The sequence below is a fragment of the Indicator indicator genome (genome assembly GCF_027791375.1).
Source record: "Indicator indicator isolate 239-I01 chromosome W unlocalized genomic scaffold, UM_Iind_1.1 iindW_random_scaffold_158, whole genome shotgun sequence".
In the NCBI taxonomy this organism is placed as follows: Eukaryota; Metazoa; Chordata; class Aves; order Piciformes; family Indicatoridae; genus Indicator; species Indicator indicator.
This window is the reverse complement of record NW_026539084.1, coordinates 62,399-80,746: the sequence shown is the minus strand read 5'-3', so window position 1 is coordinate 80,746 and position 18,348 is coordinate 62,399. Positions and strand designations below refer to the sequence as shown.

At 43.6% G+C, this 18,348-nt stretch overlaps 1 protein-coding gene across 1 annotated transcript in view; it reads left to right on the top strand.

Moving 5' to 3' along the window:
* Nucleotides 1–6,375: 6,375 nt before the first annotated feature.
* LOC128979917 (transitional endoplasmic reticulum ATPase) overlaps nucleotides 6,376–18,348 on the top strand; it is a 56,822-nt gene continuing 44,849 nt past the window's right edge. The window contains exons 1-3 of the mRNA XM_054398313.1: nucleotides 6,376–6,392; nucleotides 12,771–12,882; nucleotides 16,911–17,083. Coding sequence (XP_054254288.1) covers nucleotides 6,376–6,392; nucleotides 12,771–12,882; nucleotides 16,911–17,083 — 302 coding nt within the window. The remainder of the gene's footprint in view (nucleotides 6,393–12,770; nucleotides 12,883–16,910; nucleotides 17,084–18,348) is intronic.

Genomic DNA, 18,348 nt, shown 5'->3' with positions numbered 1-18,348 from the left:
GCAAGGACCACTGGAGAAACTGGGAAGGGGTTTTGGGTTAGTTTGATTTGGATTAATAAATTGGTTAAATGGGAAGAATTGAATTCTGTAAGTCCTTGGAAATCATCACTCCTGGCAATGGCACTGCCTGATGTGTCTTGTAAAATGCTTTTTTTCCATACAATTCTGTATGTTGAAACTAATTTAAGGCAAAGCTATTTGAAAAATAAAGAGAAATTTGGAGGGCAGCTTGATACAGGGGTACGCTGTACAACAAAACAGCCAAACAAAATAGTTGAGGAGGAAGCTTGGTTTGAATTGAACAGCAGATGTATAGATAAATCCTGCAAATGTTTTGAGGTACAAATTCCACAGTGTCTTTAAAGCATGAGTATAGTAACTCCTTCCAGTGCTTTTCAGATCTCTTCCACTGAGGTATCTGTAGAGTCTTAACTCTTTGTTAGAGAATCTTTATCTTCTCCCATGAAGTATTTAGCTTTACATGTAAGTGGACTATTGATATATATTCTTAAACCCAGATAGTAAGTGTAAGTGACAAGAAACTAAAGTTATCACCACAATTAAGGACTGCTTAGGAAGCAAATCTGTAATTAAAACTTGGACATAAAAGCAGACGGGAGGACTCAGAGGCATGGTCATCTCCAGCACTGGCTGTGGGCTCCTAGAAAGGTATATGTAGTGTGCAACACGTTAATACCTCTTGTAGAAAATGATACATGGCGTCCATTCCTGTCATCTTCTGCTCACAAGGAATGTTTTCACATTTGTTTCTCCTTATCTGGCAGAAGATTATGACAGACAGAATAAATTATTTACAACTAAGAAAATGAGCTTGTTAGGTGACCAGGTGGATACATCAGAAATTTTCTGGCTGCTGGTAAATTAAATGTTATGAATACCTAAAAATAGTTTCAACATTCTGTTTGGGTTATGTGAAAATGTGTCCAGGCTGAGTCTCAGCCTGGTTTTACTTCCCTTCTTTCGTCATGCTGAATATCACCTTCAAAACCTGCTGCCTAGTAATAAGTATGAATTAGGATTAAATGTACGCATTAAATAACAGATCATAGACTTTAATTACAACTGCATATTACTAACTTTGGCCTCTCTATATTGATATCCTTTGGTATCTAAACTCTTTCATTCCTTTGGCACATTATGTTTCATTAGCTGATGACCTCAGTGCCAATGAACAACTAATAGGTCCCCATGCATCAGGAGTTTAACTCAATTCTAACCAAAGGAGCATGGGAGTCCATTCTTTTATCTGCCGATCATAAAACACAGTGGATGATGAGGTAAATTGTTAGCAAGCCTCCTTCTTGACAACTGCAGCCAGCTTATGTTAATAATTTCTTCTTATTGCTATTATTTTCTACTTGGCATGTATTTAATCCTTTATCTTTTTGGCTTACAACTACCATTTCTATGTTGTGCTTGTCCTTCATTTTCCTTGGCCTATTATATTTAGAACTTAAGCAGGATATGACTTGTTAGCTCTTCTACCTTAAATTCAGAGGTGACAAGTTCTCTAGCTAAGTTTTGGCAAAATAATTATTGTCAGTACTAACTCCGCAGTAATTCCCTTTTTCTTTCATTCCTACCCTTTCAACATTCCTCGGTTGCAGTGCTTTTGAGAATCTTTCAGAGAAAACAACGTTTCATGGCATGTGTGCACGCCTAGGGCCAGCTTAATCATTTACAAGTACAACTCTTCTTTCGCTAGTAGCACACTATTTTTTACATACAAGAGATTGGGACCTGAGTTTTGGATAATCGCCACGCGCTTGCGAAGGCCAGTTTGGCGAATATCTTAAGCTCAAGTTTTCCATGCGCTATGCCAGCTCAGGCCATGGCGTAAGAGAGTCTTTCGCAGAATAAATGGGATAGCCAAAGCTGGGAGAGGAGGCAGGGGGGCAAGTGAAAAGATTGTTCCTGCAGGATGGGGACATGTTTTATTTCTGTATGAGTTCCTAATCCAACACAGAGATGGAAGATTTGACATTGGGATTTAATAAACTTGTAATACAGTTGCATATAGGATTGGTATTCTCACTTCTACACATACCAGTCTTGTTTTTTTGCTTCTGCTTTCGCTGTCTGTCTCCAGCTGTTTGACATTTTCCTTTTGAGGCAGGGTCTGCAACAGTGCTGGCTGTGTGCTCACAGTTGTTTTTTCCCTAATATTTTTTTTTTTCTTGTTTTTTTTTTTTTTAAAATTTCCCCCCTAATTTTTTCCCCGTGTTAACCCTTTGTCCCACCCCTTTTTGGTTTTTTTAAAATTTTTCCCCTTTTTTCCCCCCCCCGCCACCTGTTGTTTTTTTTTTTTTTTAAACGTTGTTTTTTTTTTTCCCCCCTCTTTTTATTTTTTAAAACTGTTTTTTGGGTGTTTAAAAACGGGCTTTTGACCCTTAAAACGTTTTCCCAAATAACCCAACTGTTTTTACCTTGGACTCCTTTTAGGGAACTAACCCTCCCCCCTTTTTTTTGGCCCCTGCTTTTTTTTTTCTTTTTTTCTTAAACATTTTGGCCCTTTTTTTTAAAAATTATCTTCTCCCCCCCCTCCTTTCCCTTTTTTTTTTTTGTCCCATTTTTTATGCCCTTTTTTTTTTTTTTTTTTTTTCCCCTCCCCCTCACCCCCCCCCCCCCCCCTATAATATTTCCCCCCCCCCCCCCCCCCCTTTAAATAATTTTTTGTTCTTTGTTAGCGCTTACCTGAAAAAAAAAACTGGCCCTGGCATTTTTGGCCTTTTGCTAACTTTTTTTTTTATTTCCCCCCCCACCTTTTATTTCCCTTGTTTTATATTCCCGTTTTTTTTTGTTAAAACTTGGAAAACCTATTGATTTTCTTTGTCGTTTTTTAGACCCTGCCTGGGAACCCCTTGGGGTGGTTATTTTAAAACTGTTTGCCCCCCCCCCCCCACCCCCTTTTGTACCCCCGTTTTTTTTTTTGGGGATTTTTCTTTTTTTTCCCCCCCCCTTTTTTATAATAAAAAATTCTTTTTTGTTTTATGTATTTTTTTTATTTTTATTATTACCTTTTGCCCTTGGGTTCTTGGGGGCTTTCCTTTTGCCCTATTATGGGGGGGGGGCCCCCCCCCCCCACCTTTCAAAAAAAAAAAAAAAAAAACAAAAAAAAAAAAAAAAAAAAAAAAAAAAAAAAAAAAATAAAAAAAAAAAAAACAAAGGGGAGGGGTTTTTATTTTTGTCCCAGAAAAGGAAAGGGGGTGGGAGGGTGGGGGGGGGGAAAGAAAAGGGGGAAAAAAAAAAAAAAGAATAAAAAAAGGGGGGGGGGAAATTTTTAGAGGGGGGTTTTTATGGGGTTTTTTTTTTTATAAAAGCCCCTTTTAGGTTTTTTAATTTTTTTTTTTTTGGTTTTTTTTTGTTGTTTTTTATTTTTTTTTATTTGGGGGGGGGGGGCTTTGTTATCTTTTTTGTTTTTTTTTTTTAGTTGTTTTTTTTATTTTTGTCCCCCCCCCCCCCCCCCCCCCCCCTTTTTTTTTGTTTTGTTGGTTGTTTGTTCTTTTTTGTTTAATTTTTTCCCCCCCCCTTTTTTTGATGTGCAACCCCCTATTTTTTTTGTTTTTTTTGGGGGGGGGGGGGGGGGGGAAATACAGGAAAAAGCCGAAAAAAAACCTTTTAAGGGGGGATTGGTAAAAAAATTTTTTTTAAAAAAAATTTTTAAAGTTATTTTTTTTAAAAAAAAAAAAAAAAGTTTTTCCCCCCCCCCCCCCCATTATTTTTAAAAGCCCCCCCCATTCCCCCCCTTAAGGGGGAAAAGAAAAAACAAAACAAAAAAAGGGGGGTGGGGGGGGAAAAATAATTTGGGGGGGTGGGTCCCCCCCCCCCGCCCCCCCCCCCTTCCCCAACCCCCCCCCCCTCCCCCCCCCCCCCCTCCCCCCCCCCACATCTCCTTTTTTTTTTTTTTGGGGGGGGTTGGGGTGCCCCCCCCCCCCAAAATGGTGGGGGGGGTTTTTTTTTTTCCCCCCCCTTTTGCCTATTTTTTTTTTTTGTTTTTGGGGGCTCCCCGCCCCCTTTTGGGGGGGGAGAAATATTGGGGTTTTTTATTTTTGGGGAGGGGGGGAAAAAAAAAAAAAAAAAAACAAGGAAAAACCAAAAAATTTTTGGGAGGGGGGGGGGGGGGGGAACCACCATTCCATGTTCTTGGGCTATTTTTTTTTTTTTTGTTTTTCCCCCCCCCCCCCCCCCCCTTTTTGGTGGGGGGGGGGGGGGGGGGGGGGAAAAAAAATTTGGGTGGGGTTTTGGGGGGGGGGGGGGGGAAAAAAAAAGGGGTGGGGGGGGGGGGGGGGGCCAAAAAAAAACAAAAAATATCTTACACCCCTGGGGGGGGGGGGTGGGGGGGGGGGGGGGGGGGCACCCCTTTTCCTTTTTTTTTTAGTTTTTTATCCTTTGTTTTTTTTTTGGGCCCCTGTTTTTTCCCCCCCTAGCCAAAAATTTGGGGGTTTTATTTTGTTTTTATTGTTTTGTTTTTTTTTTTTTTTTTGTTTTATTTTTTTTTTTTTCATTTTTTTTTTTTTATTTTTTTTTGTTTTTTTTTTTTTTTTTTTTTTTTTTTTTTTTTTTATTTTTTTTTTTTTTTTGTTGTTTTTTTTTTTTTTTTTTTTGTTGTTTTTTTTTTTTGTTTTTTTTTTTTTTTTTTTTTTTTTTTTTTTTAATTTTTTTTTTTTAGTTTTTTTTTTTTTTGTTTTTTTTTTTTTTTTTTTTTTTTTTTTTGTTTTTTTTTTTTTTTTTTTTTTTTTTTTTTTTTTTTTTTTTTTTTTTTTTATTATTTTTTTTTTTTTTTTTTTTTTTTTTTTTTTTTTTTTTTTTTTGTTTTTTTTTTTTTTTTGGGGGGCCCCCCCCCTATAAAGGCCGCCAAAAAAATTTGGGGGGGGGGGGGGGGGGGGGGGGGGTGGGGGGTCCCGCCCCCACCCCCAAAGGGGGGAGGGGGGGGGGGGGGGGGGGGATTTTTTTTTTTTTTTATTATTTTTGTAAAAAAGAAAGGGGGGAAAAAAAAATTTGTTTTTTTTTTGGGGGGGGCACAAAGGGGGGAATTTTTTTTGTGTTTTTTTTTTTTACCCCAAAACCCCAAAAAACCAACAAAAAAACGAAAAAGGGGTTTTTTTTTTTTTGTTTTTTTGTTTTTTTTTTGTTTTTTGGTTTGTTTTTTTTTTTTTTTTTTTTTTTTTTTTTTTTTTTTTTTTTTTTTTTTTGGGGGGGGGGGGTTTTTTTTTTGGGCCCCCCCCCCACCCCCCCCCAAAATAACCGTGGGGGAAAAAAAAACCCCCCCCTCCCCCCCCCCCCCCCCCCCCTTTCAAAAGTGTGGGAAAAAAAAAAAAAAAAAAACAAAACGGGGGGGGTTTTTCCTTTTTTTTTTTTTGGGGGGGGGTGGGGGTGGGGGGGGGGGGGGGGGGGGGGGTTTTTTTTTTTTTTTTTTTTTTTTTTTGAAAGCAGACAGTCGTGCTAGTGGAAGACCTGCAAGAAGACGCAGAGCGATTCAAGGGGAGCTAGAGCTTCAAACCCTTGATGGGACAGGGTCTGTGATTGAACAAGTGACTAGGAGCATGAGCCCTGCAGTGGGGCAGTCCAGCTCTGCCAAAAACAGAATCAGGGAAAGGGAAACCTGGGGCCAAACTCCACGCACACTCTTTCACCTGGGGGAAAATGAAACCTCTGGAGCGCATCACCCCAAAGCCTCGCCGAGGTCGTTCCAGGACCGCCCGCGACAGGGTCAAATCCGTTTTGTTGTCTGCACCCACGCGCACGAACCTAACAGCTCAGCCCGGCCACCTTCAGTGCACTGCGGCTACTCACCGAGCACCTACTTCCCACCTCTCCTGCCCTCCCCTCGCGTTTCCCTTTCCTCGGACACTAGCCAACCGTGAGACGAGGCTAGCCCAGATGACCGTCCTGGTGGGATTTTCCGCTTGGATTTTCCATTGGTGGATTTTTACTATTGGCTGCCCGACCTGTGTTGATCTGTAGAACAGCCACGGCAGGAACGGCGCTGCGATCGACTGACGCGTGTTGAGCTTGGCTTGTGACGATTGGAAAGCGAAAAGAGAGGGGCGGAGCGGAGGAGAGAGAGCACCCGTTCTTTTTTTTTTTTCTTCGTCCCCTCGCTTCCGCCTCCTCGATTGGTTGTGACACTAGCCGGGAGGAATTTCCGATTGGTCAGCGCACGCTGTTGCTAGGCAGGTGAGGGAGCACGGGGTGGAGTTTCTCCTTCCGATGAGTCGGCTTTGAGGTTCAGCGTGAGGCGTCCTGACCTGTCGCTACTGCCCTGAGCGTGCCTGAAATCATCTGTCGCTCGCCTTGAGGAGTCGTTGCTGGCCCCTTCCCGTCGTACTTTCTACTTCACCTCTCCCCAACGCCATGGCCTCAGGATCGGAGTAAGTGTGGGCCGTCCGCCAGCAGGCCGCGGCCTAGGCCCCCACCATAGCGGTGCTGGGCCCGACTCAGCCTACCTCTCCTTACCTCGCCTCCGCGCGGCGCTGCCCGGGCCAGACCAGGCGGCGGGACCGATCCGGCCATCGATCCAGATCCGGCCCCTGATTCCGCTGTGTCATATGGCCTCTGAGGAGATAGGGATGGGGATGGGCCGCTCCTCGTGCACGCCTGGCCAGCCGCGTGCCCACAAGGGGACTCGCGCAGTGTTTCTATTCTTCTCCCTAGCCGGGCCTCTCCCGGAAGTGTTGAGTCATGGTGGGGGAGAGACCTGGTTATGCCTCCGTCCGAGGCCGTACCACCTGGGACAGGCTTTAGCCAGGTTGGGCTTTGTTTTCCAGTCGTCGGAACGCCAGGGAAAGCGGCGGAGCGGCTGTCGGGGCAGCGAGGGAGGAGGGGCATAACCCCGCTTTTCCCTCACCGTAGGCCTGCAGTGGCCCTCGGGTCGGGGCTAAAAGTGACTTGCATTAGAAGAGTCAAATATATTGTGCCGTGGTGGCCTCTGTGGCAGCTGAGATAATCGAATATATTTTTGTCTCCAGTATCTTGCCTCACTTTGTTTTCAGTTCCAAGCTAAAGGTAATCTTCTATGTTCATCAAAAATTAGTTGAGTAATACTGGTCTCTCAGCTCCCAGCCCATATGCACATGTCCCTTCAGTGTCTGTGGTTTATCTTCTTTTCTTTTGCAACTCCAGCAATTTAGATCTAATTGGTCCTAAGTCAGTTCCAGCAAGGTATGCCAATAACTTCGTGTCCATAATAGAGCTTGTGATGGAAATTATGATCTCAAAGGCATATTTTGAGTCCGAGGGAGGTGAACAGTGTCTTTATAAAGAAATGTCTACTTTTGCAAAGTTGTTCCCACTACATAGGAATCAACAAAAGTTACTTTGCAACTGAAAACCACTTAATTTTTAGTTGCAATTTTTGGGTCAGTGCTGTTGGCTGCTATCTTACTGAATTGAGCTTTAGCACAGGGAGTAGCATTGCAAGAGTGTGGTTTCTGAAGATATTTTCATTTTTGTGTGCATACCTGTCTGAAACAGTATTTGGGAACTTGGCATCTTGAGTGTGGGTATGAACTCACTGCTTGGCTGTCATGTGTTGTTTTAGTAAGTGGTTGTAGTCATTGGATATTTCATTCATTTGCTTCAATGGATACAATCTGTTATGGGTGGTTATTTTTAATACTTCCCTGGGGAAAGCAGTTTGATCTGTAACATGGATGGTCAGGTTCAGGGCAGTAAGAAACCACTGACAGGTTTTATTTAGGAAGCGAGTTCATGAGGGTATTGATTAAAAGGTACACAAACATACAGAAGGTGTTACTGTTTTCACTTTAGTTACTGAAACTGGAATAATTTTGCATCAGTGAGTTTTCATTGTATGTTTAGCACAGACTTGCAGGAACAACTTAATTCCCTACTTTATGTGGAGCTTTGGAGTTTGTTAAGCATTTTCAGAAGAATCAGTAATTACTTTCTGCTCTTATTCTTCATATGGTCCACCACAATGCTTAGCCTCTAGACATTGTTAGATGCTGAACAAGGGGAACTCTGACACAGAAAAATGGTAGTGCTGCAGGTTCTAAAATGTCCGTCCTTACCTCTTCCCTGTGTCTAATGTGGCTATTGGACTGCTTTATTGTGAGAGAAAAGGGGGCTAAGGATGGAAACTGGGAACTGGAAACTAAAACAGCCCTAAAGCTACATTTTGTGTTCAGTTTATCTCAGTGAAAAAAAGGAGCAGGAGGGAAAGTGTGTGAAGAAGCTGACAAAAGGGGTGAGTAAGGGAGATGATATAGAGGATTTGCAGCAGGCTGTCCCACACATCAAGGAGCTTTAAAAATTAGCTAGGTTAGCTAGCTGTCCTACCCTTCACTGAATTTTACCAGCATACATAGGAAAGTTAGCAGGAGAGAATCTCAACCCATGCTTTAAGCTTTCCTGCTTAGTATTTTCAGTTCAGGCACTCCTTTCCTGATACATAGATGTCAGGGATCATCTGAGTGTGGTTGAAGTACACAGGCATATTTTGCTCCATCATCTCATTTAAAGCATGAGGAACCCCCAGGAGAGATGCAGTGGGGTCAGATGGTGATGATAATATTCTAAATTGTGACTGGAAGATGGGTAGTGCTTGTTTATCCAAGGAGATATGACATCACTCTCCCATGTAGCTGTCATGTAACTTCTTAACACCTTTGTCTGTCTGCAGAACTGTCATATCACATAACTGAAGCTGACCCCATACACTTAGATGTCTGTATGCTGTTTCTTGGAGATCTTTATTCCATTTTTAATGCCTTCAAGCTTAAAAGGGGCAGGAGCAGGCTGTGCCAATGTGTCATAAGACAAACTGATGGGGAAGACGACTGGCCTGGCTGAACAGGGAGCTTTTGTTGGGACTTGGGGGAAAAAAGCAGTGCTTACCAATTTTGGAAGAAGGAGCAGGCAACTCAAGACAAGTACAGGGATCTTGTTAGGTCATGCATAGAGAAAATTAGAAAGGCAAAAGCCCAGCTAGAACTCAATCTGGCCACTGTCATAAGGAATAACAAAAAATGGTTTTACAAATGTATAAAAAAACAAAAAAGAGAGTCAAGGAAAAATCTTCAGCCTTTATTTGGTACAGGGGGGAACATTGCCACCGAGGATGAGGAAAAGGCTGAGGTACTTAATGCTGCCTTTCTCTCAGCCTTTAATAGGCAGAGCAAATATCCTTAGGGTATTCAGCCCCCTGAGCTGGAAGACAGGGACAGAGAACAGAATAAACCCCCATAATCAAGGAGGAAGCTGTTAAGAACCTGCTACAGTCTGCTACAGCCCAGTTTATGGGACCAGTTGGGATCCACCCAAGAATAGTGAAGGAGCTGGCAGAGTAGCTAGCTAAGACACTCTCCATCATTTATTAGAAGTCCTGGTTAACAGGGAAGGTCCCAGATGACTGGAGGTTTGCCAGTGTGACAGCTGTCTACAGGAAGGGACAGAAGGAAGATTCAAGGAACTACAGACTTATCAGCCTGACCTCGGTGCAAGGGAAAGTTATGGAGTGATTCATCTTGAGTGCACTCACATGGCATGTGCAGGACAACCAGGGGATCAGCCCCAGTCAGCATGGGTTCATGAAAGATAAGTCCTGCTTGACCAACCCAATGTCCTTCTATGACCAGGTGACCCACCTATTGGATAAGGGGAAGGCTATAGATGTTGTTTACCTGGACTTCAGTAAAGCCTTTGACATTGTCTTCCACAGCATTCTCCTGGAGGGACTGGTGGCTCATGGCTTAGGTGTACTCTTTGCTGGGTAAAAAACTGGATGGATAGCTGAGCCCAGAAAGCTGTGGTGAACGGAGTCAAATCGAGTTGGTGGCTAGTCACAAGTGGTGTTCCTTAGGGTTCAATTTTGGAGCCAGTCTTGTTTAATATCATTATCAGTGGTTTGGATGAGGAGATTGAGTGCTTCCTTGGGAAGTTTGCAGATGACACCAAATTGGGTGGGAGTGTTGATCTGCTGGAAGGTAGGAAGATAGGGGATCTGGACAGGCTGGATCGATGGGCTACAGCCAGTTGTATCAGATTCAAAGAGGCTGAGTCCTGCACCTGAGTGACAACAACCCCATGCAATGCTACAGGCTTGGGGAAAAGTGGCTGGAAAGCTGCCTGGAAGAAAAGGAGCTGGGAGTGCTGGTTGACAGCTGTCTGAACATGAACCAGCAGTGTGCCCAGGTGTACAAGAAGGCCAACAGTATCCTGGCCTGTATCAGGAATAGTGTGTCCATCAGAAGTAGGGAGGTGATCATTCCTCTGTACTTGGCACTGGTGAGGCCGCACCTTGAATACTGTGTTCAGTTTTGGGCCCCTTATACAGGGACGTTGAATTGCTGGAGCTGGTGAAGGGCCTGGAGAACAAGTCTTATGAGGAGCAGCTGGGATTGTTTAGTCTGGAGAAGAGAAGGCTGAAGGGAGACCTTATTACTCTCTACAGCTACCTGAATGGAGGTTGTAGTGAGATGGGTGTTGGTCTCTTCTCTCAAGTGATAGAATGAGAGGAAGTGGCCTCAAGTTGCACCAGGGGAAGTTTAAATTGGATATTAAGAAAAATGTCTTTCAATAAAGAGTGGTCAGGCTGCCCAGGAAGGTGGTAGAGTCACCATCCCTGGAGGTGTTAAAAAAATGAGTAGATGTAGTACTTCAAGATATGGTTTAGTGGGCATGATAGTGTTGGGTTGACTGCTGGGCTCAATCTTAGAGGTCTTTTCCAGACAAAATGATTCTGTGATTCAATTGCATTATGTGTAGTAATGTACTGACAACATTGATCCATCTCTCACTTCTTACTTGGGAAACTGCAGATTCAGTTCTATAGTACTAAAACTTATTTTCTCACATTCTGCAGAACTATGTAGACTTCCTGCTGTGCTGTTCAGCACTGCTGTGTGTTGACAGGTATCTGAACTGTTTTCCCAGATTTATACAGGTTTTTTGTTTATTGAAAGTTTTGGTCCAAAGGCTTCCACTTGCCCAGTTCTCTTCCATTTATTTTTATCTCATATCCCAGACCATTTTTTTGTCTGCACAGCAGTCGTTGCATCTGTGATGGTTTTAAAACTGTTCTTTTTCATTTTTCTTCACAAAGTTCAAACAGAGAAAGCGAAGGAATGTAAATAAGTCACTATTGGGTGTAAGAAGGCAAAATAATGATTATTCTAAACACTTCCATTGGAGAGAGAGAAATGTTTAAGAACTACTACTCAAAACAAGGTTGGGGAGTTTGGGCAGTCTGAGTTCTCAGCTTGCTTGCTGGGCTGTCTGGCTGCTGCTGCTTCTTTTCTGGCTGAAGATAACACACTGACCTTGATGAGCTAAGTCTAACAGCCTCTCTGCTTCTTGACTCTGCCTTCTGCCAGGGAGGGGGGTCTGGGGGGATTCCTTCTGGTTGGGGGGAGAGGCCCCTTGGGGAAGACCCCTTGGGGGAAGCAAAGGGGGCTTGGTTGTGCTTTTCTGTTGATTGTACATATTTGTAAATGTTGTGAATAGTGTATATTTGTACATATTCATTGCATTTCATCATAGATTGTAGATTTGCTTGTAAATACAGCTTTCATTTGCTTTCAGACTGAGCTAGCCTGGTTATTGTCAGTGTGGGGGGATTTCAGCTCTCACACTGTTATACCATCCTGAGGGACAGCTACTCAATTTCAGTGACAGCTTATGTAGCCAAAGTCTGGGTGTATTTTCTTATCGAAAGGCCTTATCAAAAATCTACATCTCATGTGCAGAGGGGTATGATTTACATTCATAGAATCATAGACTGGTCTGAGTTGGAAGGGACCTCTGAAGGTCATCTAGTCCAACCCCCTCTGCAGTAAGCAGGGGCATTCTCAACTAGATCAGGTTGCCCAGAGCCCTTTTGATCCTCACTTTGAATATCTCCAGGGATGTCTTGCAGCCCAGAAGGCTGATCGTATCCACTGGCACATCTGGACTACTTTGAGAGAGGAGTCACATGCCCACCAGGGGAAGTTACAACAGTCTTCTGCTGTTGCAGCTGGCTAATGTACAGCTTCCAAGAGCTCCTTGGGAATCAATTGGTCCAAGTTCATATTTCTTTCATAAAGTGAATTATTCTCTTTATTACATTTTGAAGCAAATCACTTAATCTGCTTTTCTTCCATTTCCTTGCTGCTTCATGTGCCCCATTTTGTCAAGGCAGATTCATTATTTGTCATATTTCTTGTGGTATAGTGGACTAAAGCTGCAGTGACTCCTGTATTATGGAAAGGTACTTATGTCCTAAAAAGAAAACCATTTTTATTGAGTACTGGCTCATTATTTCTACTGGTTTGCTAGGTTTAACTAATAGGCCTTGACAAGCTAAACTCTTGCAACTCTTCCTGTCAGGGGAGCTGCAGCATTGTTCTTTAGTTCTCCTATTTATCTGGGATTTGACACTGAATAGACTTGAACTTTTGTTTTGGTGGCAGGGGTTGGATGTGATTTCAGATGAGTCTGGCTAATTCTTTTAGGTAAAACATCTTGCAATCAGCAACATTTCACTGATAACTTCTTTTCATAGATAGCTTCATAGCTATTTCCATTTGAGACTAGTAAAGTAGTTCTATTTAGTGACAGAAAACATTCTGCTTTGAACTGGAACTGGTGCCTAGGAATAATATTCTCCTTTGTCTTACAAACCAGTATAGTTTCTAAAAGACAAGGCAACAAAGAAACCTGTAGAAAATGGAGAAGAAAATAGAGGGGTGGCTGGAAAGGAGGAAGCAATATCACACGGAGTCATTAATTTCTGTTTCCTTTGCCAGTTCTAAAGTGGATGACTTGTCAACTGCTATTCTGAAGCAGAAGAACAGACCCAATCGGTTAATTGTTGATGAAGCCATCAATGAAGACAACAGTGTTGTGTCATTGTCCCAGGTGTGTCATCTATAAAAGCAAAGCATTTAATCTGGTAATATGCAAGCTATTACTGTGTATTAACTTGAAATGTAGCTTTGCAACATGAATCTAAGTATTTGTGTCAGATGCTGCAGCAGTTACAAGTGGGGGACTTGGATTGTTTTGTTTTCTAACAGTCATCCATGATAAAATATATTTTGATTCTCGATTTCTAGTGGTGACAGATGGAGTTCATCTGTCCCATAAGGGGAAAAGAATCCTTGCACGTAAGTTGGCTGGGCTCATTGACAAAGCATTAAACTAGTTTTAAAGGGGGACAGGAGTGTAGCTGGCCTTGCCACCAAGAACTCTGGGTGTAGTAGCCCAACGCTTCTGGAGCAATGTGTTGACATATTAGATAACCAGGTCTACTCCCCCTCAAGTTTGAAAGCTATGTGCTCAATTCCCTTCTTGAAATGTTTATACACCGATGCACGCAGCCTGGGCAATAAACAGGAGGAGCTGGAGGCCATTGTGCTACGGGGAAACTAGGATATAGCAGCCATCATGGAAACCTGGTGGGATGACTCCCACAACTGGAGTGCTGCAATTGATGGGTACCAACTTTTCAGAAGAGATAGGCAAGAAAGAAGAGGTGAAGTGGCCCTCTATGTTAGGGAGACATATGAAACCATGGAAATTTATAAAAGTGATGATAGGGTTGAGTCCTTATGGGTAAGAATCAGGAGTAAGGCCAGCAAGAGTGATATCATGGTGGGAATCTGTTATAGGCCACCCAACCAGGATGAAGAAGTAGATGAAATTTTTTATAAGCAGTTGAGAGAGGTTTCACAATCGCTTCCCCTTGTTCTTGTGGGAGACTTCGACTCCTTGGATGTCTGATGGAAATACAATACAGCAGGGAGAGAACAGTCTTGGAGGTTCCTGGAGTGTGTGGAGGATAACTTCCTGACACAACTGATGAGGGAGCCGACCAGGGAAGGTGTCCTCCTGGACCTGCTTCTTGTGAACAGGGAAGAACTTGTGGGGGAAGTAAAGGTTGGAGAGCGTCTAGGGCTCAGTGATCATGAGATCGCTTGGGGAAACAAGGAGAGTGGTTAGAAAAACTGCCACCTTGGACTTCTAGAGGGCAAACTTTGGCCTGTTCAGGAGACTGATCGATGAAGTCCCTTGGGAGGCCACCCTGAAGGATATAAGAGTCCAGGAAGGCTGGATATACTTCAAGAGGAAAGTCTTAAAGGCTCAGGGGCAGGCTGTCCCTGTGTGCCAAAAAAAACCAAATCAGTGAGGAAGGCATCTAGCCTGGCTGAATAGGGACCTTTGGCTGGACCTCAAGAACAAAAGGAGAGTCTGTGGCCTTTGGAAGAGGGGACAGGTCTCTCATGAGGACTATAAAGATGTAGTGAAGCTATGCAGAGAGAAAATTAGGAGAGCCAAAGCACAGCTAGAGCTCAACCTAGCTACAGCCATTAAGGATAATAAAAAATATTTCTATAAATACATTAACAACAAAAGGAGGACTAGGGAAAATCTCCATCCTTTGTAGGATACAGAGGGAAGCATAGTGACTAAGGATGAGGAGAAGGCTGAGGTGCTCGATGCCTACTTTGCCTCGGTCTTTAGCACTGGATCCAGCAGTTCCCTGGACACCCAGCCTCATGAACTGGGAGTCAGGGAAGGGGAATCAGAATGAGGTCATCACAATAAATGAGGAAGTGATCAGTGATCTGCTATGCCACTTAGACACACACAAGTCTATGGGGCTAGATGGGCTACACCCAAGGGTGCTGAGGGAGTTGGCAGATGTGCCCACCAAGCCACTTTCCACTATTTACCTGAAGTCCTGGCTAACTGGGGAGGTCCCAATGAACTGGAGAGTAACAAACACCTATCTACAAGAAAGGAGGATCTGGGAAACTATAGACCTATCAGTCTGCCCTCGGTACCAAGAAAGGTCATGGAACAGATCATCTCAAGCGCTATTACATGACATATAGAGAACAACCAGGGGATCAGGCCCAGTCAGCATGGGTTTATGAAGGGCAGGTCCTGTCTGATGAACCTGGTTTCCTTCTATGACTCAGCTGTTGGATGAGGGAAAGGCTGTGCATATTGTCTACCTAGACTTCCAAAAAGCCTTTGACACTGTTTCCCACACAATTCTTGTGGACAAACTGGCTGCTCATGGCTTGGATGAGCACACACTCTGCTGGATAAAGCACTGGCTGGCTGGAAAGGCCTAAAGAGTGGTGGTCAATGGAGTTAAATCCAGCTGGTGGCCAGTCACAAGTGGTGTTCCTCAGGGCTCAGTGTTGGGACCACTTCTGTTTAACATATTTGTTGATGACCTTGATGAAGACATAGAGTGTGTCATCAGTAAGTTCGCAGATGACACCAAGTTAGGTTGGAGTGTTGGTCTTCATGAGGGTGGGGAGACTCTACAGAGGGACTTGGATAGATTGGATTGATGGGTCAATGTTAATAGGATGAGCTTCAACAAGGCCAAATGCCAGGTCCTGCACTTGGGTCACAACAACCCCAAGCAACGCTATGGGATTGGGGAAGTGTGACTGGAAAGCTGTCTAGCAGAAAGGGACCTGGGGGTTCTAATTGACAAGCAACTGAATATGAGCAAGCAGTGTGCCCAGGTGGCCAAGCAAGCCAATAGCATCCTGTCTTGTATTAAAAATGCTGTTTTCAACAGGAGTTGGGAGGTGATTGTCCCCTTATACTCAGCTGTGGTGAGGCCACACCTCAAGCATTGTGTTCAGTTGTGGGCACCTCAATACAAGAGAGATGTCGAGGTGCTGGGGCGAGTGCAGAGGAGGGCAACAAAGCTGGTGAAGGTCCTGGAGAATAAATCTTATAAAGAGCAACTGAAGGAGCTGGACCTGTTTAGTTTGGAAAATTTGAGGCTGAGGGGAGACCTCATTGCTCTCTACAACTACCTGAAAGGACATTGTAGAGAAGGCTGGTGCTGGTCTCTTCTGACAGGTAATTAGTGATAGAACGAGAGGGAATGGCCTCATGCTATGACTGGGGAGGTTTAGACTGGACATTAGGAAAAAATTTTTTCGTGGAAAGAGTGGTCAGGCATTGGAATGGGCTGCCCAGGGCGGTGGTTGAGTCACTGTGCTGGTTTGAGGCCAGACAGATCGTCTCTTGCCCCGAAAGCGACAAAAGAATGACACTCACACAAACGGATTGGAGAGTGATGGAAAGTTTAAATGGAAAAGCAATTGGTGAAACTACAAAACACTACAAAGCATAGTGGCAAAGAACATCCCAAAGCGTACAGAGCCCGTTACATAATTCCCAAAGCTTCCCAATTCTTCCCTTCTTCCCACCTGAGGGTCTACCCAAAACCCTCAGGGCTCTTTCTTCCCCCCTTCCCACTGCTAGGTGAGTCTCAGGCTGGCCAGGTCTGAGACTGCCCCCCCTCCATTCTCCTCCTAGCATTAGGCCTAGACAGGCCTAAGAGGTCTTGAGGATACTCCCCCGTCATTACCCGATAAGAGAGAGCATCTCCCATGGGAGCGGAGAGGGAAGAAAGAGGAGGAGAATGGCTTTGCAAATGGACTTATAGGGTGCAGGATTTATGGGTAGAAATACGCCGTTTCCTGTGTCCACCCCTATAGGATGGGCACCCAGGACACCAGAGGTGTAATTTACGTGGCAGTAGGAGGGGGCACCCAGCCTAAACTGCCACAGTCACCAACCCTGGATGTGTTTAAAGGTTGTTTGGATGTGGTGCTTAAGGATATGGTTTAGGGGTGAACTTTATAGAGCAGGGTTATCAGTTGGACTTGGTGATCCTGAGGGTCTTTTCCAGCCTGAATGGTTCTATGATTCTAAGATTTAGTTGAGCTTGTGCCTTTAGTCTGGCTTCAGGATGTAGCTCCTGAACATTATTGTGGGAGTCTGTGTCTTTGTAGATCTAGTATATCACTTCCAAGATGTAATTCTCGAAAGTCAAGTAACTGTCCTTCAAATGCTTGAATTCTTGTTTTGTCAAAAGCTTGTTCTAATGCTGTTACTGTTTATAGGCAAAAATGGATGAATTGCAGTTGTTCAGAGGAGACACTGTTCTGCTAAAAGGAAAGAAGAGGAGAGAAGCAGTCTGCATTGTTCTGTCAGATGATACCTGCTCAGATGAGAAGATTCGCATGAATAGGGTTGTTCGCAACAATCTGAGAGTGCGCCTGGGTGATGTGATCAGGTGAGGACTAGTTTGCTAACCATTGTATTTCTCTGGATTGCCTAAATTTGTGGGCTGGCTCAAATTGTCTGGACTTGATTCAGTCTATAACAGAGACAGGGCCTACAGGGAAGTATTCTCTTGTCTTCCAGATGAGATTACAGAAATGTTTTCAAGTGTGTCTTACATCAGGGATCTCAGTTTATTTTCACATGTTTCTGACTCTATGTATATTCAGATTAATAATAAAAATGATGCTGAAAACTCTTGAAGTCTCTTCAAGACCTTCACAAGCCCAGGTACTGTCATTAAATTAAGTAGTTCAGTTGCTCCACTGTTGTCTCAGTCTTCTTTCCAAATTTACATTGTCAAACGAATTCACAAGTTTTTCCAGTCTAAATTTCTAATGTTTACAAAGTTAACTCTGAAAAGCAATAAGCAACTTTGTAACTGATCTTATAGTATGGTTAGCTCAAGCGCTGAGATGCCCTATGACAAAGAGACAGTAAAGCTTCCTAGAAATTAATGACAAAACCATGAAGCAGTCATGTTGTGTTGGGAGGACAGAGCCAGGCTCTTCTCAGTTATGTCCAATGATAGGACAAGGGGCAACAGGTGCAAGCTTGGTGCATAGGAGGTTCCACATAAACATAAGGAAAAACTTTTTCAGTGTGAGGGTGACAGAACACTGGAACAGGCAGCCTAGAGGTGTTGTGGAGTCTCCTTCTCTGGAGAGATTCAAAATCTGCTTGGATGCATTCCTGTGTGATCTACTCTAGGTGGTCCTGCTCTGGCAGGGGGTTTGGACTAGATGATCTTTCAAGTTCCCTTCCAACCCCTAACATTCTGTGATTCCGTGATACTTAGTACGTTACTTTCTGTGACCTGGTTTCTGCCAAAATCCAGATTCATGTGCTAATTGTTTCCTGCTTGTAGTCTGCCAACTGTTTTTCCTTCTGGGGTAGTCTGTCTTTTCCTTTACCCTTCTGCTATATCCTCTCTGTAAAGCATGTGGTAAAAGAATCTATTAAGAGTCTCAAAACAGCTGCAGTTCCACATATGCTTTTCTTAGCTGAGAAAGTCAGTTTGAGTTTTCTGCCTCTGCCACAGCTTGATACTCTGAGGTGTTGCTACAGTAGGCTGTTGGCCTACACTGTAAAATAATAGCTGAAATGCTTATTTAAAAAGGAGGAAGGGGCTTTTAGACACCCAAAAGTGTATTGACCGACACTTGGCTACCTTTTCTTGGCACTGTGAGAGCCTTTGCTCAGAATCAGGGCAACAGG